The sequence below is a fragment of the Vespa velutina genome, chromosome 9 (genome assembly GCF_912470025.1).
Source record: "Vespa velutina chromosome 9, iVesVel2.1, whole genome shotgun sequence".
Lineage (NCBI taxonomy): Eukaryota > Metazoa > Arthropoda > Insecta > Hymenoptera > Vespidae > Vespa > Vespa velutina.
In genome coordinates, this window is record NC_062196.1 from 6,735,437 (window position 1) to 6,759,123 (window position 23,687).

Sequence of the window (23,687 nt, forward strand, 5' to 3'; positions counted from 1 at the left end):
TTTTTCATTATCCTAATCATCTTTATTACATTCGGTATTAATTATCATCCAAATACACCAAGCTAGTTATTAAAATCATTGAAAATTAATCATTCGTATTAAAAATAATTAATGAAATTGATAATACGATATACGGTAGGAAACGTTTCTATGGTGTATCATTCGTTATTATACGTTTCAATAACAATAAAGGAAGATCGGCCAGATTTTTTTTAAATAATTCTATATGCCGATTAAATCAACAGATGAGGGATGATAACTTTTCATTAATATCTCTATCAAATGTCTATCTATTTTGTGATAGATCTCTACTGGAACACGTAAGATTATGCAATGATGCAACACCACTATTTATCTCTAACTTTAGTTATAACACCGATGCAAAATAAATTACAAATAGCTTCTTTCAAACAACCTTAATGTTAGTTTATAATAACATATTCGGCATAATATTAGTTATATATATATATATATATATATGTATAGACATACATATATATATATGTGTGTGTGTGTGTGTGTGTTTATATATATATATATCATCGTGTCGTTACATATAGTTATACATTTAATTTCATTATGTACTAGGAAATGTTTCTTTTTCATTTTTATTAAATAACAACTTCGTTAAATCTTACATATAATGGAGCATTTTTTTTCATTACATATTCTCGATATATCTCTTGATACAAGCGAAAAATCTTATGACAGTCTCTAACGCTATTTCTCTTACAACAGACACGTGGAAGATAATTATTATTATTATTATTATTATTATTATTATTATTATTATTATTATTATTATTATTATTATTATTATTATTATTATTATTATTAATATTATTATTATTTTATTATTATTATTATTATTATTATTATTATTATTATTATTATTATTATTATTATTATTATTTGCAAGACCGTCGACCGAACGTTAAAACTCGATGTACCATTATCGTTGCGGTAGGACGCACACACGATACGTTTCAATATTTTTTTTTTCTTTCTTCTTTTTTTTTTCTTTTTCTTTTTTATTATTTTTTATTTTTTATTTTTTTCTTCATTTTTATACGTATAGAGCGTAAAGAAATAATATATTGTCCATTCGCCACATAATTCTGTTTTTATTTTGAGTCGATCATCCTCTGGCGAAGCGGTAACAAATCATTGTTAGACATCTCGTATAGATTACTATCTAATTGTAATAACTAGTTCGAAGTATAGTATTTTACAAGACTTATATATGACACGAAGGAAAAAAATATAAACTCTGTATTTTGGCTTTTTTCTCTTTTTCATATATATATATATGTATGTATATATATATATATATATATATATATATATATATGCATGTACGTCCTACTTAATAGAGCATATAGTAATCATATATAATGCAAAGTTTTATTATTTCATCTATATTATGTGAAAATTGTATCGTTAATACCATCGTTAAACAGTCCAATTGAAAAGAAGTATTTATTAAATAGACTTTATTGGTACTGTGGAATGTGCCAAGATGGACATCATAAATGTCCCTGACAAATATCGAGAAGTACTTTATAAAAGTGATGTTTTATGTCTTCCATGTGCGTATAATATTCTTCTTTTTCATTTTATTATTATCATCATCATCATCATCATCATCATCATCATCTTCTACTTTGTTATATATCTTCTTCTTCAATTTCTTTTTATTATTACATGACAATTTTCTTTTTCCTTTTTTTTTCTTTTTTCTTTTCTCTTTTTTTTTGTTTTGTTTTTCTTTTTTTTTTTTTTTTTTTTTTTTTCTTTTTTTTTTTTTTTTTTTTTTTTTTTTTTTTTTTTTTTTTTTTTTTTTTTTTTCTCTTTTTTTTTGTAGATCCAAAAAAACGTACTCTTTCTCATTTTTATTAATACATTAACAGAATCTGAAATCATTCGATCCAAAATTATTCGTACGTGTGACGTTTGAACCTTGCATAGAATGAAAGTAATTGTTGTTTTGAGAATATCGTTATATTTCTAGGATACACAAGTATACTTCATTATTTGGCACAATCGTCATATCGTAATTTATAAATGACGATTTTATGTGCAAAATAACAAACTATAAAACGTATTATCATTTAATAATATCTTTTATAATACGAGATAATTGATATAATTCACACGTGATTTATAATTTTTAAAGAATATACAAACAACATTATTAAAGTACAAGTCATACTGTACCGAATTCCTTTTTATATTTAATTAATATTTATATTATTTTAGAATTTTTATATATCCTAAGAAAACACGATCTGTATATGTGTGCATGTATATGTGTATGTATATGCGTGTGTGTATATACATATATATATCATATGTGTCTGTGATAATTTAATATTTTTAAATATATGTAAACTTTGTCTCTTATCTAGCTTTCTTGCTTTTATCAATTATATATTTAGTTTCAATTAATGTTTCACAAAAAAAAAAAAAAAAAAAGAAAGAAAAGAAAAGAAACAAAAAAGAAAACTAAAGTATTATTTTCATTGTACTGTATCTCTTTTTAAATACATAAATTATATTCGAGTGGCAAGATTGAGAAAATACAAAATACAACGGAAAAAAAAAAAAAAAAAAAAGGAAAAACAAAAAAAAAAAAAAAATAAAAAATAAAAAAAAAAAAAAAGAAACAAAATTTAATCTATGAATATGCAAGGTTCTTTGGCTTTTATTCCTATATGAATAATTTTAGTCGTGCGATAAATCGTAATTCGGTCACACCGAAACGTAATAAATTTTATTAACGACATTATTATATTTATTTAATTCCCCACGTTCTCACAGTATATCGTCAAATGATTTCTAACTTCGCTGGTGCAGGTGTCTATTAAAGAAAGTATAAAAAAGAAAAGAAAACAAAACAAAAAGAAAGAGAGAGAGAGAGAAGAAAAGAATGAAAAAAAAAAAAAAAAAAAAAAAAAAGAAAAGAAAAAGAAAAGAAAAAAAAAAGGAAAAGAAAAAACAAACCATTAACATTATGCTTACTTTATGATCTTGTAGTTTTGGCTAGACTGTGCAAGATCGTTTCGACAATTCTCATGTAGATGGCCCAAAGAAATTTCAAGAAGAAATTAAAAGGGTAGCTCCTCGGTCATTTTTCTAAGAGGCAGTGGCGGCAGATGGAAAAGAGGTGGGTCACGCGAGATTCGTTTCTTGTTCGCCCCATCCTTCGCTGTCGCATTCGCTTTCCGAAGCTGAATCACTATCGCTAAATTCGACAGCAACACGGCGAGCCAATATGGATGCAACGTCGTTCAATGCGTTAACACGTTCTACTTCCTTCTGCTCGATTTTTTCTACTTTTCTCAATTTTATCCCTACGTCATTCAAAATTGACATTTAATTTATATCTGTCGAAATTTACAAGAAAAAAAAAAAGGAAGAGAAAAGAAAAGAGAGAAAAAAAAAAGAAAAAAAAATACATATATATATATATATATATATTGGATGATCAAATAAATCTCAAAGAAAAAAAATTACCGTCTCTTATCGCTTTAAGTAAATCATTCCTTGGATCTACCAATGGGATGTTCGGATTGACAGCAGACTTTCGTAGCTGTCCATCGATACTTTTCAATGGTTTTAATTTCGGCGGACACATGGCTATCATTTTGGCAATATCTCCGTTCGTCAATGGTACCGGTGGGGATGAACCATTAATAGCTGGTGGTGGTGGTGGTGGCGGAGGAGGTGGAGGAATATTACACGGTGGAGAAATAGGCCTTGGTGGTGTAGGATCGGGTGTTGGAGGTGGTGGTGGTAAATCTTGAGAGACGGGATCTGTTTCGTCTGTACCAATTTGTGCCGAATGATTTGGTGGAGTAGGAGTCGAATGATGACTCGGTAAAGGACTGTTTGGACGACTTCCATTCCTATTTAACAAGTGGGACGGTATCGAACCTAAAAAAAGAAAAACATTTATTACTCCTTATTAGATTTGTTTTCTATTAATGATAAAATAAATAGAAAAGTTTAAAAGAAATATAAATTACCGTTCATGGAAGGTGGAGACATTGTTTCTCCTGGTGGAGGAGGAGGAGGTGGAAGCGTATCTCTACCAGTGCTCATAGATCTCCCTCTGGTAGGAGTATTATTAGCCGATGCCACCGTGGGAGTCGAATTACTTGAAGTATTGCTAGGTGGTGCCGGAGGTGGTTGAGAAGGTCGCGATCTACCACTTCTACTGGGTGTACTTTGTCCTCCTGGACTCTGATAAGTTTCGCTACCTTGTTGGCCTTGGCCAGAAGCATAATGAGAACCGTACACATTTTCTTCATAACCATGGGTAACAGAATTCGTTGCCCTATAATACAGAAATAAATATCTTCCTTTCTTAATCCTTAATAGTTTTATTTAATTAATTAACTTTACGAACCTATAATGATCAGAGGAAGAAGGGCTATACAAGTGTTGTTCCTCTGGTGGATAACTTCGTCTAAGTTCAATACTGTTCGGTCTAGGTGGTCTTGATTCGGTCACGACCATTCCCATCATTGTTTCATCGGTCATGGTATGAGGTGCTCTATATTGAACCCCTTGTGTTGGCATTATATATTCCCCATGGCCAACCGCTAATTGTCTCTGCCTTTCCCTTGTATTATGAGGCTGTCTTACACGCTTCTTGTGTCTACCTCCACCTCCGCTACCTTCGTTCCGTGGCCTATGAGGCTATATCGTATAAAAAATATATCAAAAATTATTCCTGATTGTTATTTATGTTTCCCATTAAGATATGTGTTTGCATGAGAACAAGCATAATCATTTCAATTCGAAAGAATTCGTTTGACTGATTGAGCTTCGTTAGAAATACGAACCATCGTCACTCTTTGTTGTTATTCTTGTTGTTGTTATTATTATTATCATTATTATTATTATTATTATTATTGTTATTATTATTATTATTATGATTATTATTATTATTATTATTATTATTATTATTATTATGATTATTATTATTATCTATCGAATATATTTTATAAAAAGTATATATGTATGTATGTTAGTGGTGCTAAATCAGTCAATAAATATGTAACGAATATGTAGGAAATATGGTTTCCTATAATGAATAATCACACAATCGTGCGATCGCTAAATAATATATCGTATCGTTGCGATATCGTTTGTAAGATTGATTGATCGTTAAATTTTATTTCCTACATAAAGAATGTGACAATTGAATTACGAAGATGAAGGGGTCGATAATTGATTGGCGTAAAACCGGATACATCATAATCATAGACTTTTGTGAATTGTAACATTAAAAACTTGCATTACTTGCAAAAGGGCAGCGTTGCAACGGTCGACAAAGTGACAATGAAATGTGGATATTGTGGTGAGATTTTTAAACGTACAAGGGTATCACTCGAGAGAGTGAGTATTTTTTTTTTCTTCTTCTTTTTTTTTTTTCTTTTCTTTTCTTTTTTTGTTTTTTGTTAATCAAAGCCATCAGTGGTTCGAGTAAGAAAAAAGACGATTATTAACTCTCGAGCGAAGTCCTTTGTTAGCACTGACATATCAAGGGATTTTAGATGAGTATACAGAGATCAAATGTTTTATTTTTTTTTTCTTTCTAAGTCGAAAATGAAATCGGCTTGAAACAATTGATCTGAGATCTGAGCAAAACACTAAAAATGCAAAAAGTCACTGGCTTTTGCTATTACCTAGGGCATTAACTACAAACTTTGAAAGCGAGCAACTAACGCAATTTCTAGTCAGCGTAAAAGAGAGAGAGAAAGAGAGAGAAAGAGAGAGAAAGAGAGAGAGAGAGAGAGAAAGAGAGAGAGAGAGAGAGAGAGAAAGAGAGAGTGAGATAGAAAGATAAAAATATATATATATATATAGAGAGAGAGAGAGAGAAAGAGAGTGGTTAATGATCGGATAAAACCACGGAGAAGTGAGACTGATGAGTGTGTGACTGATCGATTATTTAGTATTTATGATTTAACAGGGGAATAAAATAAAACTACAAAGATCCAAATCATCGACTTGCCTTTCTGTATGGTTCGGCATATTCTGTTTCAGTCTATAACGAACGGGATAGAGTTCCAAAATAGTTAGCAATTGCAATATCAATATATACATACATATTGTGAACTTATCTCATACGTTTCTCGTGCACCCCGAAGGCACGTTAATGTAATCTTTACAAAATTAATAATAACTTTCACGTCATAAAAAAAAATATAAATAAAAATTTATTAACGTAATTCTTAACCGTATAATAATAATCGTTCGCGATAAAACTTTGTTATCGAGGTGCACGCGTTAAAAAAAAAAAATAAACCTTCCAACGATTATTTACCTTTTTCCCTCGATCATGCAATTTCTTTTCCGTATCTTTCAACATCTCTTGACTCCATAAATCAAAGAAATAATTTGGATCCGTGTAAAACTTCAATCCATCTTTTCCGTCCTCCCTGATAAATGAAATGATCATTGAAAATCAATATTCAATTTTATATCAAAAGTTAACGAAATATTTTAGTATAATATATACCTATAAATGTTGAGTTTATCTAAAGGTGGTGGTGTGTCGCATTGACGATAAGTTTCTAACATCGCCGTTGGCATTGTATCCCTTGATACTACTTGTTGATCGAAAACGACCGAACTCTTGAATGCCTTCCTCATGTGTATATCTTGTAATGAAACTAAATAAAATAAATAATTATTACTCTTTGTAATAATTCCATTAATATTATTATATCAAATTTATATCCCAATGATAAGTTCAAAATAATAATTAGATAATTCTTTTATATATTAAATGAAAAAAAATTCATTAATTATTTCTAAAATTTCTACGATCGACCCCACCAACCTTCCTCGACATTGCTATCAAGTTGAGTGACCTTGACGGCCAATCGATCTATCCTAGCTTGCAAAGAATTTGCCCTGTCGCTTAACGCATGAGCTTCCCTGGTTAGCTCTGCAAAGAGATCTTCGGCATGCCGTGATAGGCTGGAGAGTTGTCTAATGGTATTAGCCAAAGTACCATTGGTGACAGCTTCTAATTCCGACGGTAATGGAAAATCTTCCGGTATCGTACCACGTGCGACGTGAACGGGTTCCACCAATCTTTTCGGTAGAGGCATTTTTTTCTCAATTAGTTTTGCGTTACGATCCTTTTGATTAGGCTTCGTAAATCATTCACCGTTCTTTCAAAATCTGTAATAAGACGTTTTTATTTTGTTAAGTTTTTCTAATACTTTTAACTTTTACTTGAGTTTCTCAATTAATTCGTAATAAATTTATAACGATGATAAACAAATATATATACATATAAGAAATAATATTAATAATAATATATGTTTATAAAAAAAAAAAAAAAAAAAAAAAAACGGATCTATATATATTTATATATCATATACCATATATAATATATTTTTAAGTGTGTATGTGCCCGTGTGCGTTATCATTAATGTATTCGAGTTTTAATTTACTTAAAAGAAAAGAAATAATAAATAAAAGTGAGCGATCGTGTTACGTTAAATAAAAGTCTAACGACCTGAGAAAGGCGATACTCGCGGAGACAGAAAAGGAAACGTTAGGATTAGTATACGCATGAGAGCAGCTTTACAATCAGTTCTACAATTAGTTCTAGTAGTATTCGAATGTACATATAACGGATCTTAAAGCATTAGGTATTGTATTTATACGTCATGATTGATTTATATGTACATCGGAATCGTTTAAATATAAGATGCTATATAAGGATAAGAAATCTAATATCACGAAATTTTTACCTTCGTTCATCGTAAGGAATAAAGATAAAACGATAAGTATGGAAGGACAAACGATATATATATAATATATGTATATATATATATATATATATATATATATATATATATATATATATATATATCGTGCGGTTAGCGAATGTACGACGATGAGCGAGATAAATAAATCTGAAGAAGATATGTAAGAAAATAATCAATACATAATATAAATCAATATGTATGAACATAATTATACACATTTATATGTAACATTCATATTTCATAAGTAATAAATAAGCGAAAGCTGTTAACGAGAAGTGAATGGAAAAGGTTAAAATGAAAATTGAAATTTAAAAATAGTCTGAGATCAATTATTTACTTATGTATATATTTTCATTTGAACAATTTTTTATTATCTATATGTTATACCTAAAAGCATGCTTAGACATTATTAAAGATCTATGTAAAACAAATAGACATATAGGAATAATGTATAATAATTTTCTTATTAAACGAAATCTTTATAAGTTTGGAAAACTTGTAAGTAATGAAATCAGAGATATAAAAAAAAAAAAGAAAAAAAAGAAAAAAAATGTCAAATTATCAGAGCATCCTTGAAGAACGGTAATAAATAACAATAAACTATGACTACATATCTAGCCCAAGATAATCTAGTTTAAATATGAATGAAGATTTGAAAGAGATCGGCAAATATTAAGTATATTTGAACAAATGATAAATAGATAGATGACGTTAAAAAAAACAGGGAACATTTATTTAGTAATAATTAAACGTATTCATACCTCATATTTTGAGATTAGACGATGACATAATGTAATCACATGTGAAGATAAAAATCCACAGTCTTTTAAACTTTTTAAAGTAGTGTTCATCACGGTAGAAACATTTACACCCAATTCCGATAATATAATATCACATATAAATGGGCATGATTAATTTCAGTTTTGACCTCTTGAATTTTGCACTAATGTCATGGCGGTGCACTATCTTCCTTTCTTGTTCACATTAAACACCTGTTAAGAGAAATAAGATTGATCGTATGAAAACTCCGAAACCGTTGTATATGTTCAAAACTTATATATTTCTTTTTTTTTTTTCATTTCGATTTAAGGAGAAGAATCACCCCCTACGTAGCTGCCACCCCGGCGGCCATGTGTCACCCTGCAATTCTGTTCCCAGCCACACGATGGCGCTTTACACTCCCCACCTCTCTCTCTCTTTTTCTCTTTCATATAACTATCTTTTTTACTGATTTTATTAAACTAAACCGATAAAAGACATATGAATTTATCAACGTTTCTACTTATATAAATTTACATCCCTTTTTATTTATCTATAAATTAGTCTACATAATCATTTTTATTTCTTTTACTTTTTATATTATCGTAACTACAGTTCTCTCTGTACAAGTTACTGCTAAACTATGAACACACGATACTTCGTCGACTTAAAGAATATTGAAAGTCAATAGAGAAGGAAAAGCGTTAAGTAGATTTAGGTCATTTCTTTTAAAAGGATTTCTAGACTATATCATCACGATAGAAAGCGTTTAAAAAGGCAAAATGAAAAGACTAATAAGATATTCGTCTGATTTCGATTCGCCATATTTTCTCTCGCCCCCACCTCTCCTCGTCTCAACACACTTCACCATAGCACACAACTTCCTTCTCGTCACACTGCGCCACGCCCCGCCCCGCCTCGCCTACTACTACTTTCGTCTTCCATCAACTGACAAGACGTGTCACGTTTTCTTGCGAGACTTCTTCTTACATCCATCGTTAACTCACCATATTCAGCGGAGTATGGCTAACTTCACGTATACGCATAATGTCGGTCAACGTAGTAGTACGATCATTGAAACGTACCACACCCCCTCCCTAACCTCCCCCTTTTATAATTACGTTCTTTCACCGATAAGAAATGTTTTTCTCTCTTTACCAAAACGAGTACAACAAACGAGTTCACTCGTCAGCGTATAATATGGCGTTTATTTCTTCGATTCGTATTTATTTTTTTTTACGTTCGACTTATTGTTGCAATTGTAAACGTTCTTCAAGCGCTGTTAATCGCGGCGCTGTTCTTTTCAACCAACCGTGGACAAAACGAAAGACCAACCAACCGACCGAATGACAAGCAACTGACTGAGTTACTCCCGTTACATCAACGCAACAACACGCAAATCAAAATCGCGGGAAATTTTAAATATGAATACCTTGATTATTTGATTTTCTTTATAAATAATTTTCAATCTTTTTTATTATAGACGATAACTACGTCCAACGTGATGTCATCTGATTTACTAATAACTTTTACAAATCTGACATAATTAAAAAAATTTCGTAACAATGTTTAAACATAAGATATTATTGTTAATTAAAAAAAGTCTTGGCATTGATTATTCGATCGTTTTATATCAATATGTTCTTCGTTATTTCATTGACATAATCCTAACCTATAATTCCATCACTAATCATGCGCTGTTTATATAATCTCATTTAGACGTAAAAGATATCTATTTTTTATTTTTCTTTTTTCTTTTTTTTCTTGTTTTTGGCAATTATTTTTCTTTGATCCTTCACAAACACTATAACTAACTCATTTTTATTTACACTGTTGTCTTCACGAATTTGTTATACAATCGTTTAAAAACTGTTTGAAAAATCTAATATGGCAGCCATTTCGGATTTAATGCCATTACTTCCAGTTACTCTTGTTAATCCTCCACTGTTCTATTTTCGTTACCCTTATTTTCCTGTTGTTTCTTTTTCTTTTTTATTTAAATTTTTCTTTTTTTAATTCAACAAATGTTCGTACTTCTATCACGTAGATAAGTCAGAAAAAAGATTAAATAACAATATCTTTTGTCATAATTGAAGTCAAAAAAAAAGATTAAATAACAAAATCTTTTGTCACTATTGTTAACGTGTAACAAGTGTATTTTTATTTTATAAAAAATATGAGTAACATGAAAAATTATCGTAAAAATGGTGGAGGGAAACGTCCACAAAAGAAAACAGAACCTAAGGAAAAACCACAATTATTAGTACAACCTAAACAATCTTATGCTGAGTATGACAATAACGCAAAAGCTGATGACAAAAGTAAAGATTTTGAAGCTTTTATAAACCAACCAATTTCGATGGATGGACAATTTGTTTTTAAATGTGAAAAGAATTGGTCTGCAGATGTATTAGGATGTTTTGACTATTTTACTCTAGATTTAAACTTACTTTCTGCTGCTATGAGATGCATACCTTTTAATGAATGTGTTAAAATAAAGGATGAATATTTCACAGTAAGTATTTTCATATCGACGTTACACATAATATTATTCTTTATCAAATTATGTTGCTATATAATTTATATATTTTGTATAAATGTATATTATAGGCTGATCAATTAACGAGTTTCTACAATGCTGTTGAAGAAGGAAAAGAAGCTTATAATGATATTCTATCTAATTTAGAAATTTCTAGTTCATCTAATACAATGAATTTTAATAAATCATTAGATAGAGAAAGTAAAGAAAAACTAGAGATGAATTTAAATCTTGAAAAGTCTATGACAGATAATAAAACATTTGAACCTAAGATACAAAATAAAAGTGACGATAGTGATACAGAAGAAAGTTTAGATTTCTTATTGTCTCTTAAATCATCCACCTTACAAAGCAATAAGAAACAAATGGCCTCAACAGATGTATTTTCTAAAAATGGTAATTTAATTAATTTATTTTTTTAAATATTTTAATAAAATATATAAACTCTGTTTTTTTGCATATTTTATAAATCTCTTGTATCATTGAATTATTTGATTTATTTTTACTTATAATTTATGAATTTTTATTTGTAGAACTCAAAACGCAGTCCGCTACCTTATCAACTAAACCAATTGATCTTGAAATCTGGCTAGATAAAATATTAGATGACTAAAACTTGAAATTTGTATATTTGTTTATAAACTTAATCTTAAAAATTCAATAATAAGATTGCATATAAATAGGAAAAATATTATTACAAAGTAATTATTAATTTTCTGTAATAAAGTATAATACTATTAGATTAACTATTAGATTGTTATTGTCGTAATAAAAAATGCAAATTTTTTATTATACTGTAAAAGAATATGAATTACTTATTAATATATTTAATGTTTTAGACTTATTGTGTACATTATGTAGCATAAAAATCAATATGAAAATTTATTAGTAAGATATTCATGCATATAATCATAAACTACAAGCATAATAGCTCCACCTGGGCCCAATCTCAATACTTTTGGCAATAAACCTTTGTATAAAGCTTTGAAACTGAAATAAAAAAAAGAAAAAAAAAAAAAAAAATATAAGTAATGTTTAATTTTATCAATTTATAAGTAATATGAAACAATAGTTTTATACCCTTCGTTTTTATAAATAATACATATAGTATTTAGTGTTCCCTTGTATTGTATATTTCCTTGTGGTCCTTGTATACGACTTTTAGCGACATCAAAAGGTATATTCAAACAAGAAGCTACTGTACCTGACACAAAACCTAGACCGACCTAAATAATCAATAATATTTTATTAAAAATATAATAATATAAAAAATGTTCATAAATATTATATTATAATTACCTTAGTTACGAATTCAAGCAAAGGTTCTTTATTTACTGGTATGTAACTTTTTACAGAATGATAAAATCCAAAATAAAAAGAATTAAATACGGCATTTCTCATCATAGTGGCAGTTAATCCTTTATAAAGCCCATTTAATCCAAATCCATATTTTGATACGATTTCTCTTGTTACAATAGCAGTTGATGGTCTTCCTACACGATTTGATTGTTGCTTTATTTTGATAACTTCAAAAGGATTCACCAAAATTCCTTCCGTAATTCCAGCAAAGAAGCCAGCGCATGAGAATGTCTGCAATAATTACATTTTTAAAATTCTCCTTAAAAAAATTATATATATATATATATATATATATAATTATATATATATATATATATAATAAATTATATATATATATATATATATATATATATATATATATATTAAATAATATATTAATAGAAATAATAATTCAATCCATTATTGTTACCAAAGGAGTAGGCGACGCAGCACCAAATAAAAAGAATTGTTTGTATTGTTCGAATGTAAAAAACTAAAAGAAAAGAAATTATAATAATAAATTTAATATAAATTAAAAAAAAAAATTTTGATTATTAAAATGTTCAATGCATACTTTCACTGCTCTTTTAGGTGTTTCTACAATGATTGGTGGAAGCAATCCTTTCCACAATGCAGTAATACCTTCAGTTTTACACATCTTATGCATACAATCTATAATGCCTATATAGCAACAAACAACAAAATTAATGTTTTATTATAGTTTTCATAATCGTATTATACCTGTGTAATAAGTGGCATCTGCTGCTTGCATTCTAACTTGAAGTTGAAATCGTGTTTTGATAAGATCCATTGGATGCATTACACAAACTTCAACAAAGCCTGCAGAACCACCAGCACCAATTTGTATGATGCCTTCATTTATAAGATTCCTTTTGGTAGGATGTACTTTTTGTTGATACATTGTTTTCAGCTTCTTATTCTTAACATCTTTTGTTATCACTTCTTAATATCACAACAATCAATATTTTCTATTCTGAATAACAATTCACCCTGAATAAAATAATATAAATAATTCCATATATATATATATATATATATATATTTATTGCATTAAACTAAGACTGCCTGAAATTGAAAGTATCCATTGTATCAGAGCTTTATCTTGAATAAAAAGAACTTGCGGAATATCCGAGGTTTTTCTACTATGAATACATGCTATAAATGTATTTACTGACTTGCAATCTATTTTTAAACTTAAAAATTCTAACCTGACTTTTGTGGCTATATTTTCACAACAATTTCTATCAAATTTCATCACACCAAACACACAGCTCAATCATTCAACTACTTTAATCAATGACTATAAAATTTATATTAAACAATTTTCTTATTAAATGTAGCAAAAAATATTTAATATAAAGCATTTCTTTATCACAGATAAATGCATTTCTTTCTCATGTCAATACAAATTTTTTTATCTTTAATATTATGCAATGGTACTCTTATCTTTAAAAAGAAAAAAATAAATACACTACCAAAAATATAAAAAATATGATTAATAATGCATGAATGAAAATAAGAATAACTCTTTTACTAATAACATTTATATCGAAGTAACATTAATTTTTCAGTCCTGAAATATCAATTAATCAGTCATAAAAAAGTATATCTCAAATGTTCTCTATAAATACTTTATTGTTCAATATATTATGACATATACAGAACTACATAAAAGAAAGATTATGCAATTCTCTAAGATGTACCCATATTTAGTCTCAATATAAAATTTCTATTTATAGAGAAAAGAAATGAAATAAAATATATTTTTATTGAATTATATTGTAATTACATGTCAATGACAAAAAATTTAATATCTCAAATAAAATATAAAATATTATAACTAATAAAATTACTTTACGATAACATGACACAAGATAACATAATATCAATTTTATAAGATCAAGATTTTATCCTTAACCATTTGATTAAAAACAAATATGCATACATGTATATTTAAACTACGTTTACGTGCGAATGAAGAATAGGTTATGAAAAAACACAATATTATATCACACTTGTACATATACACGTATGTTTTTTGATAACACAAATATTTCCATTTACGTTAATTACTATCTTTCTTTTTCCTCCTTTTCTTCTTTTTTTTCTTTTTTGGACAAGTAACGAAATCGTATAAAATAAAATGTAAATGTTTAAACAATGTCGTCGTGTATATATGCATATGAAAATTAGAATTTACTTGGATAAGGAATTCGGTAATAAAATATGATTAGCAGAAATGACCTTGAAACGTTATCGTATATCGTCAGGTCATAATGATTTCAACATATACTGGACTTCAATAGCTGCCTTGTGCGTAAAATATAGAAAGGAAGAGTTCGAAGTATCTCCGCCAAGCAGTAATAATTGGATTTTACTGTGATCCCGCCATAACTCGTACTGTCCATATTCGTTGCTTATATCATATATATATATTTCTTTTCTTTTTTTTTTTTTTCCTAACAATTTCATTATAAATATCCAGTCAAAATGAGCGTGAGACAAAGAAAGGTATCTATCTGCATATATACATATATAAATAAAATAAGTTTTTATGAGAAATTGTAGAAAGATTGCATAATTAAATCTTTTTAAATTTAACTTCAAAGAATGAGAAAGTTTTTTCTTTTTTTCCTTCTTTTTTTTTTTTTTTGTCAGTATCATTAAATCTATTCTCCTTTGAAATTTATTTTTAATATAATTTAATTATTTCTCACGAATTATATTGCGTAGTAATTATACATATATTAAATGTTATATTATAAATGACTTAATGCAAGTCATCAGAGAGAGGGGATATATCTATTCCATTTTTTTCTACTCATCTCCACTTCTTGACACAGCACATGTTTCTATATACATACACAACACACATACATATTATATACATACATATGAATTGAAAGCCACGTGTACCGCGTAAAGAAAGTGTATATATATATATATGTGTGTGTATGTGTATGTACGTGCTGTGTGTTTATCTATACGCAACATTTGTTGAGTTGGAAATATGGACGATGAGGTTTATAACATGAAACGATTTCTTTTACTATTAAGATATACTTAAAGTATTTTTTTTTTTTTTTGATAAATAAATACGAACCAAATCTGCATTAAATGCAGTATAAACTTGTAAGTGATAATTATAGATTCGATATCTTGCTTTTTTTTTTTATATCTTTCTATTTTTGTCTCTGCATGATTCGTGCTTAAACTTTTCTTTTCTTTTCTTTTCTTTTTTTTCTTTTTCTATAAAACTTCTATTATTTCTCTCATTTTTATTTATTTCTCCTTTCATTCTTTTTATCTTTTTTAACATATTTTTTTTTCTATCATATTTTTCTTCTGCCTGCTTTACTCTTTATTTGTCTGACATATGACAGAAAATTTTGTAATTATTTATACTCTTTTATAAACTAATTAATCTTATCATTGACAAAATTTTCTTTTGTTTATAATGTCTAAAATTCTAATGTTAATAATTATTGAGATATATCAATTGTGATATTATATTTTATGAAGTTAAGTTGAACCTTTTTTTTTTTTACTTAATTACTTTTAATAAAGGTTATTTATATCATATTCTTATCAATATTATTCTTTTGTAGCTAAAATCTGAAAATGAAAAATTCTATGAAAAGGAATCATCACCCAGTATGAAAAAAAGTATCAGTCAACCTGGAAGAAGATATTTTATGATAATTACTTTACTTGGTATATTATTCCTTGGTTATATTGCAATAGCAAATGATTTAAAGCCAATAAGAATTGGTAGTAAGGTTATTGATACTTTAGCATTTTCACTAAATATACAAAAGCCATTTTATGTTGTTATCATCGATGCTGGATCTACCGGCAGTCGTGTATTAGCATTTAGCTTTCACGAATCAATTCTCAACCATCATCTAATATTAGATGCTGAAATGTACAGTGAAACTAAACCTGGATTAAGTGCATTTGCAGATGATCCAAAAGTTGCAGCACAATCTCTTATTAAGCTATTGGAAAAAGCTAAATCAGTTATACCTCAATCAGAATGGTCCAATACTCCGCTTACTATGAAGGCTACTGCTGGCCTTAGGTTATTGCCTGGACATAAAGCAAATAATATACTTGAAGAATGTAGTAAACTTTTTGAGTCATCTGGATTCAGAATATCAAAAAATTCAATTTCTGTAATGGACGGAGCTAGTGAAGGAATTTTTTCTTGGTTCACAGTAAATTTTCTATTGGATAAACTTAATTCTCATACATCAGAAAATACGGTAGCTGCACTTGATCTTGGTGGGGGCTCTACGCAAGTAACTTTTTCACCAAATAAAATGCAAGCGAAAGAATTGAAACAACATGTGTATGCTATTAATGCTTTTAGTCATAATATGAGCGTATATACGCATAGCTATCTAGGAATGGGTTTAATGGCTGCTAGAAAAGAAATCCTGACGCATGGAATGACTATAAAAAATACTACTACAAAGGATACAATAGTAATCCGATCTGAATGTATAAATCCAATTGTGAGTGCTCCATGGAGTTATGGAGGACAAAATTATATAATAAAAGGACCTGTTAATGCAACACTTAAAACGGTTAAGACACAAAATTTTGCAGGAGGTGATGAGAATAGACCGATCGTAAGATTTTCAGAATGTTTAAAAATTGTTGAAAAATATGTTAATACGATAAGTAATAAGCCAATAGGATTGGGTACTCATGAAATATACGCTTTTTCTTATTACTTTGAACGAGCTACAGAGGTAAATTTTTATATTTTATTTTTTCAATTATTACTCCATTCTCTCTCTCTTTCTCTCTCTTTCTCTTTCTAATATAATTTAAACTAATAATTGATTATTACAGGTAGGTTTAATAGACCCTTTCTCTGGTGGTGTCATACATTTGGGTGCTTTTCTAAAACAAGCAACAGAAACTTGTGATTATCCTAATGCAGAGCAACCATTTATGTGTTTGGATTTAACATTTATTTATGTCTTGTTACATAATGGTTTTGGTTTAGAACCTTCTACAAGGTTATTTGTAAGTATAATTGTGTGTTTGTGTGTGTATATATATATATATATATACATTTTTAAATAATGATAAAACAATGAAAATATATAAAGAAAAAATTTAGATATAGATAAAAAGTATATAAAATCATATTTTATAAATAAGATTTATGTTTTTATTGCAGTTATATAAGAAAATCAATCAACATGAGTTAAGCTGGGCTTTAGGAGCTGCCTTTAACGTATTACAAAGTGGTCTTTGACATTTGTAGAAAGAACAATATTAATATATAGAAAAATAATGGAAATAGAAAAATTATTAATTTTTAATAGTACGTTATTAAAAAGTATTGAATGTCGTCAGTATCAACAAATCTTAATATAAAAGTTAAGTTTTAAAAAAAATATAATTTAAAAAGATTTTACAATGGGAAATTATAAATGGTTAATATTATATTATTAATGTTAATTTATAATATCAATTATAATTATCAATTATAATTGATAATTATAATATTATAACATATTTATTTTATTTTAATAATATTATGACACATTCTGCACAAATCTTAACATTAACAAATGAATGGTAAATGCTTTGTTTATTATTTAATCGTTTTTTCTTTTTTCTTTATTTTTTTTTTTTTTTATAATTGTAATTCTTTTACATCGGATTATTGTTGAAAACAATTTAAATTTAAAATATAAAACTTAAAGTTACGACTATTTTTTGAATAATGAATGCGCACTCAATGACATGCACAATCTACATACGCACAAATATGAATGATGTTATGATGTTATACTAATAGGAATAAAATAATTTAAAATAAAAATGTTATTTCTTATAGGTTTAAATAAAGATAAAATAAAAAAATATATACATTTAACGGTGTATTAAAGTATAGAAGTATTAAATAAAACTTAAAAATATGTTAAATCATATAAAACAAAAAGATTAATTTTATCTAACTTATTGAAAAAGTATTGAACTGTATCATTCAATTGTTTGTTTTTGACTCATATGATTCAAATGATAACAGGAATACACTGCTTTCTATTAACTCTTGTTCCTGCTGTAATGCAAACAAAATATGTATATATACATATATATATATATATATATATATATTATATAAAATCTATGCTATATATATATAGGAAATAAAATAAAGAAAATAGAGAAAATATATGAAAGAAAAATGTCATAAAATATTACTCTAGTAGTGACTCCAATAAAACCATCAGCATGAACAAATAATTCTTTTTTTAAAGATATTGTTATGAAGTGCATTAAATCAAGATTGGATCGAATAAAATTAACAACATTTACTACATTAATTTTATCCAAAGCTGCATCTATTTCATCCAAGATAATAAATGGTGCAGTTTCATATCTAAAATATAACCCAATAAACATTAAATTTCAACAAATTGATAATTTCAACAAAATATTATGTGTATTTAATTTAATCTTATAATAAAATAAACTGTACCTGTGTATTGCAAATAGTAAAGTTAAAATAGCAAGTACTTGTTCACCACCTGAAAGACTTGATAAGAAATGAAAACGTTTTCCTGGTACAATGCAACTGTAATTTATATCATCTAAATATGGTTCTTCTGGATTATATGGAACAAGAGTAGCTTGAGCGGACATATTATTAAGTAAATACTGTAAGAGTAATACAATTTAAAAAAAGATAAAAAGAATTGAAAGATACAAATAAAATAAATAAGTTACTTTATATTTTTACTTTATAAATGTAATCTGTATGACAAGTAAGTTGGTCAAAACATTTCATGAATCTGCTGATTCTTTCTTCCTTGACTCTTGTAAATTTATTTCTTGCAATATGAGCAGTATCGCGTATATCCTTTATAGTCTTATTGATTGCGTCTAACTTCTTACCTATTAATTCCAAGTTTTCATCTGCCTGTATTATAATTAACTAATTATTTATAATCAAGAAATAATTGCTTACAATCAAATAATATTATCCCATTGAAAGATATTATTTTTATAAATATTATATATGAATTAAAACCTTCAAATTTGGTGCTGGTATTAAATTCAATTTATTTTTTATCGCATTAATATGTTTTAATAGTTTAGTTTTAACATTTTCAAATTGATCATCATTAATTGTTTGTAATTCATACAATAGAAATGAAAAATTTATCTTTGAGAAAATATTATCTTCACTTTGTTCTACTGTATTTGAACTTGAAGTATTTATTGAAGATACCCATGGAGAATTATTTGAAGTATTTTGATTTGACATAGGAATTATTATATCTTCCATCTAATGCAAATGATTAAAAGATACTTAAGTAAAATTTCGTGCAGTTTTTTTAAACTAATAATTTATATTTATTGGTATTTATAAAAAAAAATTAATTTGCAAAAGCAATTTAACCTGACAACTCTTAAGTATATTATTCGTTTCTAGTTTTTTCTGTTTAATTTTTAATTCAATTATTGTATGTTCCCTTCTTGTTTCTAAAATTAATTTAGCAATAATACCAATTTGATGTCTGCATTGTGCAACTTCGTTTTTCATTTTAGTTACTTCTGTTTTTACATTTGAATGGATGCGTCTTAATTCTTTTAATTCATCTTTCTGTTTATCAATGACATGTGTAATCGCAGACTCTTCTTCAATTTCTATTTTTAATTGCTCTTCAGCGGTTTGAACAGCAATTTCATATTTTTTTATCTCATCTATAGTAACATGTATATACAGTTATAGTATATACAAAAATTTAATGTATTAAGTATATGTTACATTTAACAATACATTTAACAATTATAATAGTATATAATAGTATTGAAGTAATATATTACCTTTTGTATTATGATGTTTTTCAAAATCTAATGCATTTTTTATACAATTATATTGGTTTTCTAATTCATATTCTCGTTTTTGTTGTTCCCCACGCATTCTATGAAAAACATTTTATAAAATATATAATATTATCTATTTAATATAAAAAATAATGTAACAACAAATATACCTCAGTCTGCCTTTTTCATATACACGAATATTGGCGATATTAATATTTCTACAAAAAACAGAAAAAATTCTATCTTCCACATTGAATATCTGATTTTCAATATTCTGAATTTTGTTATATCTATTATTCATAATTTTTTCTATTGATTCTATATTATTCTATAAAGATAATATATATAAAATTAATATATGATTGACTATAGTAAAATATATTAAATACTCACGAATATTGACATTAATTGATGATTTATATTTTCAATTTCCTGGGTAAAATCAATCATTTGTCTTTTCTGAAAATAGATATAATTATATAAATCTGATATTTTAAAATATCGTTAATATATTCGTATAGGACATAACTTACAATATTGTCTATATCGATACGACTGTATTTTAATTTGTTGGTGAGACTTAAAATTTCAGAGTTCATTACAGTAAGCTCAGATTGTTTTCTAATACATTTGGAAGTCTCTTTAATTTTTTCTATTAAAGTTGCCTAAAATTATTGTTATTAAAATCAAAATTATTATTTATATAATTACTATAAAAATATAAGGAACCTTTTGTAACTTCATTTCTTGTATTTGTTTATCTTTCCATATTGCAAATTTGTTTGATAAGTCAATAGATCCTCCTGAAATGATACCTGATTTCTGGTAATAACTTCCATCAAGTGCAACACACTATTATATAATAAAAATATTAAAATAAGAGTTAACATGATAATATTTATTAGAGTATAATAAGTTTATTGTTCGTAAGCAACTCACTGTATATCTGTCATTCAAATGAATTTCATATGCAACTTTTCGAGCATCCTCTGATGTCTCACACAAAAGGGTATTTTTGGTCACAAATAAAATAGCATTAGAAATTTCTTTAGGAAAGTATTCAATTACATCATACAAATATTGCACAGTTTTTGGATATATCATATTACTATAAATACATTCACAGTTGAACATTTTGTAATTTGAAATTTTTATTAAAATATATTGTTCATATATATTTTACAAGATAATACCTTATATTGTTCTTTAGTTGGTCATTGAGAGATTGAATCTTTAAAGAATCAAGGGGTAAAAATGTTTCCACGCTTATTTGTTGTCGTTTTAAATATTCAATGCATTGCTTTGCCACTTTTTCTGTTTTAACAATAATTGCATCTCTGTATTTCCAAAGTACTTTGGTTACAGCAATATTATATCGTTCATGAATTGGTTTACATAAGTTAAATAAACGGCCATACTAAAAATATTAAATGCATGTTTATAAATATATATATATATATATACATATAAAATGTGGATTTGTAGTTAATTAATAATTTAAAAAATTACCACTTCTGGGAACAGATTTTTTAAAATTGTAATTGTATTTAATTTTTGGCATTCTCTTGAAACTGCAAATTTATCTGCTGTAATTTCATTTAGTTTATTTGTAATTTTATCAAGTTCCACTTGCATTTCTTCCATTGCAATCTTATTTTGTGTTATTTCAGTTTCAAGATCATGTCCCATTTTTTTTTCCTCTATTAAAGTAACTTCAGTTTTCATTACATATTGCTCTAATCGTTCCATTCGCTTTTCCATTTCCTTTAACATGAATTGCAATTTTTTCTTTTTATCTTCTATTTCAACTTTTTTCCGTTTTTCATTATCAAGTTTATTTTGATCATTCTCTTGTTCGTATTTAAGAAGATTTAGATTTTTCGTAAATTTTACGCACTCTCGTTGGGCTGTACCTTTTAAAAGGTAATATTCTTTTACCTTTACAGAAAAAAAAAAAATATACATATTAGATTAAAATGTAATACTAAATTTAAAAAAAAAAAAAAAAAAAAAAAAAAAAAACAATTACAATAATATATTACAAATGTAAATATTGTATAATACTTGTGCATTGTCCAATTCCATGTTGCTTCCTTGTGATTCAAGTTCACTTGTAATGCTTTGTGTTAAATTCGCTTTTAATACCTCTACTTTAGCTAATTCCTTTTGTAAATCTTTCATAGTTTTATCATGGATTTCATTTGCAAGACATGCTTTAGTTAAAGATGTACGAATAAATGAAATCTTTTGTTGTAAATGAGAAATTTTTTCTTTAGCAGCAATCAATTTCGTAGTTTGATGAGTCTGTTGTAGATCCATTGTTGTCAAATTATTTTCGATCGTTGCTTCTTGATTTATTACTTCAAAATATTTATTCTTACTTTGTTCCAATATAATCTCTGCATTTTTTTTCTCATCCTCATATTTATTCATTTTGGATATATTATCAATTCGAAATAATTTCAAATCACCAAATTCTCTTCTTATATGAAACAATCTGAATAATTGTAATTCTGTTTTTTTATCATGCTAAATGTTTAAAAAAAAAAAATATAAGTTAAAATATAAAATATTATTTAAGGTATGATAATAAATGATAACATACATATTCCTCTTGTAATAAATTATATTCTTCTGCTTCCTGTTGTTGCATTAAAAGACGTTTCTTTTCAGTTAAGAGAGATCTTTTCTTTTGAATAATATGACGTAGGTCTAAATCAATATCATGCATTTTATTTTTTAATCTATAAAAGTAAATCCCTTGTTAAATATTTTTTATAGCTTAATAAAATAATCATACAATTTATTTAGGAAAAAAAAATCATTTATTCATTATCACCTTTCATATTTTGATTTTAATTCAGCAGACTTACTAATTTCATCAAACATAATAGAAATTTCTTTAGGACTTGTTACGCACATAGTTTCAATGGTCCCTTGAAATACTAAAAAACTTTTACTTTTTATATTGAGCCCAAGCGAGGCAAGTTCTTGTACATAAAATTCAACTTTAACAACCTAAACAGATTTTATAATATTATTATAAGAGTACATTTTTATTTACATAAAAGAAATAACAAAAGAAATCTTTTTCATTGATATATACCTGCTTATTTATTTTATATACATTAGAAGAATTATAAATGCCACGGGTAAATTCCTTACCCTTACCTTCTATATCAAATATAGCTGTTACATATGCGCTACAATTAATAATAATAATAATAATAATATCAATCAATTAGATTGAAATAAAACAAAAGCAATAATAGTGATGTCATAAAAACGAATTAAAAAAAAAAAAAAAAAAAAAAAAAATTAAATAAATAAATAAAGAAAGCAAATAATTAAGTCGAACACCTATGCGTCATTAA

At 26.7% G+C, this 23,687-nt stretch overlaps 6 protein-coding genes across 22 annotated transcripts; 2 read left to right on the top strand and 4 right to left on the bottom strand.

Moving 5' to 3' along the window:
* Window positions 1-1,853: 1,853 nt before the first annotated feature.
* LOC124951450 (wiskott-Aldrich syndrome protein family member 3) lies at window positions 1,854-10,367 on the bottom strand. 10 transcript variants are annotated; one of them, XR_007101605.1, is made up of 11 exons: window positions 10,231-10,367; window positions 8,561-8,791; window positions 6,857-7,203; window positions 6,533-6,686; window positions 6,338-6,452; window positions 6,026-6,058; window positions 4,412-4,704; window positions 4,029-4,339; window positions 3,517-3,936; window positions 3,022-3,353; window positions 2,555-2,860 (listed from the first exon to the last, which is right to left on the bottom strand). XR_007101605.1 is itself a non-coding variant. In XM_047499841.1 (9 exons), the coding sequence occupies exons 2-9, from the start codon at window positions 7,128-7,130 to the stop codon at window positions 3,172-3,174; spliced, it is 1,782 nt and encodes a 593-aa protein (XP_047355797.1). In that variant the 5' UTR covers window positions 7,131-7,203; window positions 8,561-8,712; the 3' UTR covers window positions 2,555-3,171. The 10 variants fall into 10 exon arrangements, 1 of the variants encoding a protein (XP_047355797.1); XR_007101606.1 differs by lacking the exon at window positions 10,231-10,367 and adding an exon at window positions 9,991-10,122; XR_007101602.1 differs by lacking the exon at window positions 10,231-10,367 and adding an exon at window positions 9,566-9,702.
* On the bottom strand, window positions 8,860-14,895 carry LOC124951452 (mitochondrial 2-oxodicarboxylate carrier). Of its 6 annotated transcripts, none has more exons than XM_047499848.1 (7): window positions 14,701-14,895; window positions 13,177-13,446; window positions 13,010-13,116; window positions 12,866-12,928; window positions 12,397-12,687; window positions 12,178-12,323; window positions 8,860-12,087 (listed from the first exon to the last, which is right to left on the bottom strand). In XM_047499848.1, the coding sequence occupies exons 2-7, from the start codon at window positions 13,355-13,357 to the stop codon at window positions 11,967-11,969; spliced, it is 909 nt and encodes a 302-aa protein (XP_047355804.1). In that variant the 5' UTR covers window positions 13,358-13,446; window positions 14,701-14,895; the 3' UTR covers window positions 8,860-11,966. The 6 variants fall into 6 exon arrangements, with proteins under 6 accessions (XP_047355804.1, XP_047355805.1, XP_047355803.1 ...); XM_047499849.1 differs by having other exon boundaries at window positions 14,657-14,895; XM_047499847.1 differs by having other exon boundaries at window positions 14,521-14,895.
* On the top strand, window positions 9,442-12,423 carry LOC124951453. Of its 2 annotated transcripts, XR_007101608.1 has the most exons (4): window positions 9,442-11,073; window positions 11,169-11,493; window positions 11,631-11,798; window positions 11,937-12,417. XR_007101608.1 is itself a non-coding variant. In XM_047499851.1 (3 exons), exons 1-3 carry the CDS (start codon window positions 10,735-10,737, stop codon window positions 11,708-11,710), a joined length of 744 nt encoding a protein of 247 aa, XP_047355807.1. In that variant the 5' UTR covers window positions 9,442-10,734; the 3' UTR covers window positions 11,711-12,423. The 2 variants fall into 2 exon arrangements, 1 of the variants encoding a protein (XP_047355807.1); XM_047499851.1 differs by having other exon boundaries at window positions 11,631-12,423.
* LOC124951451 (ectonucleoside triphosphate diphosphohydrolase 5) lies at window positions 14,769-19,296 on the top strand. 2 transcript variants are annotated; one of them, XM_047499842.1, is made up of 4 exons: window positions 14,769-14,967; window positions 16,065-17,213; window positions 17,317-17,493; window positions 17,651-19,296. In XM_047499842.1, the coding sequence occupies exons 1-4, from the start codon at window positions 14,947-14,949 to the stop codon at window positions 17,726-17,728; spliced, it is 1,425 nt and encodes a 474-aa protein (XP_047355798.1). In that variant the 5' UTR covers window positions 14,769-14,946; the 3' UTR covers window positions 17,729-19,296. The 2 variants fall into 2 exon arrangements, with proteins under 2 accessions (XP_047355798.1, XP_047355799.1); XM_047499843.1 differs by lacking the exon at window positions 14,769-14,967 and adding an exon at window positions 15,304-15,588.
* Window positions 17,832-19,771, bottom strand: LOC124951728 (structural maintenance of chromosomes protein 1A-like). Its single transcript, XM_047500536.1, has 6 exons — window positions 19,672-19,771; window positions 19,514-19,527; window positions 19,223-19,402; window positions 18,962-19,140; window positions 18,685-18,862; window positions 17,832-17,840 (listed from the first exon to the last, which is right to left on the bottom strand). Exons 1-6 carry the CDS (start codon window positions 19,769-19,771, stop codon window positions 17,832-17,834), a joined length of 660 nt encoding a protein of 219 aa, XP_047356492.1.
* Window positions 19,526-23,687, bottom strand: LOC124951449 (structural maintenance of chromosomes protein 1A-like). Its single transcript, XM_047499839.1, has 14 exons — window positions 23,674-23,687; window positions 23,420-23,516; window positions 23,153-23,331; window positions 22,919-23,057; window positions 22,378-22,842; window positions 21,823-22,251; window positions 21,507-21,730; window positions 21,253-21,421; window positions 21,043-21,165; window positions 20,847-20,978; window positions 20,707-20,772; window positions 20,484-20,641; window positions 20,314-20,411; window positions 19,526-20,190 (listed from the first exon to the last, which is right to left on the bottom strand). Exons 1-14 carry the CDS (start codon window positions 23,682-23,684, stop codon window positions 19,850-19,852), a joined length of 2,631 nt encoding a protein of 876 aa, XP_047355795.1. The 5' UTR covers window positions 23,685-23,687; the 3' UTR covers window positions 19,526-19,849.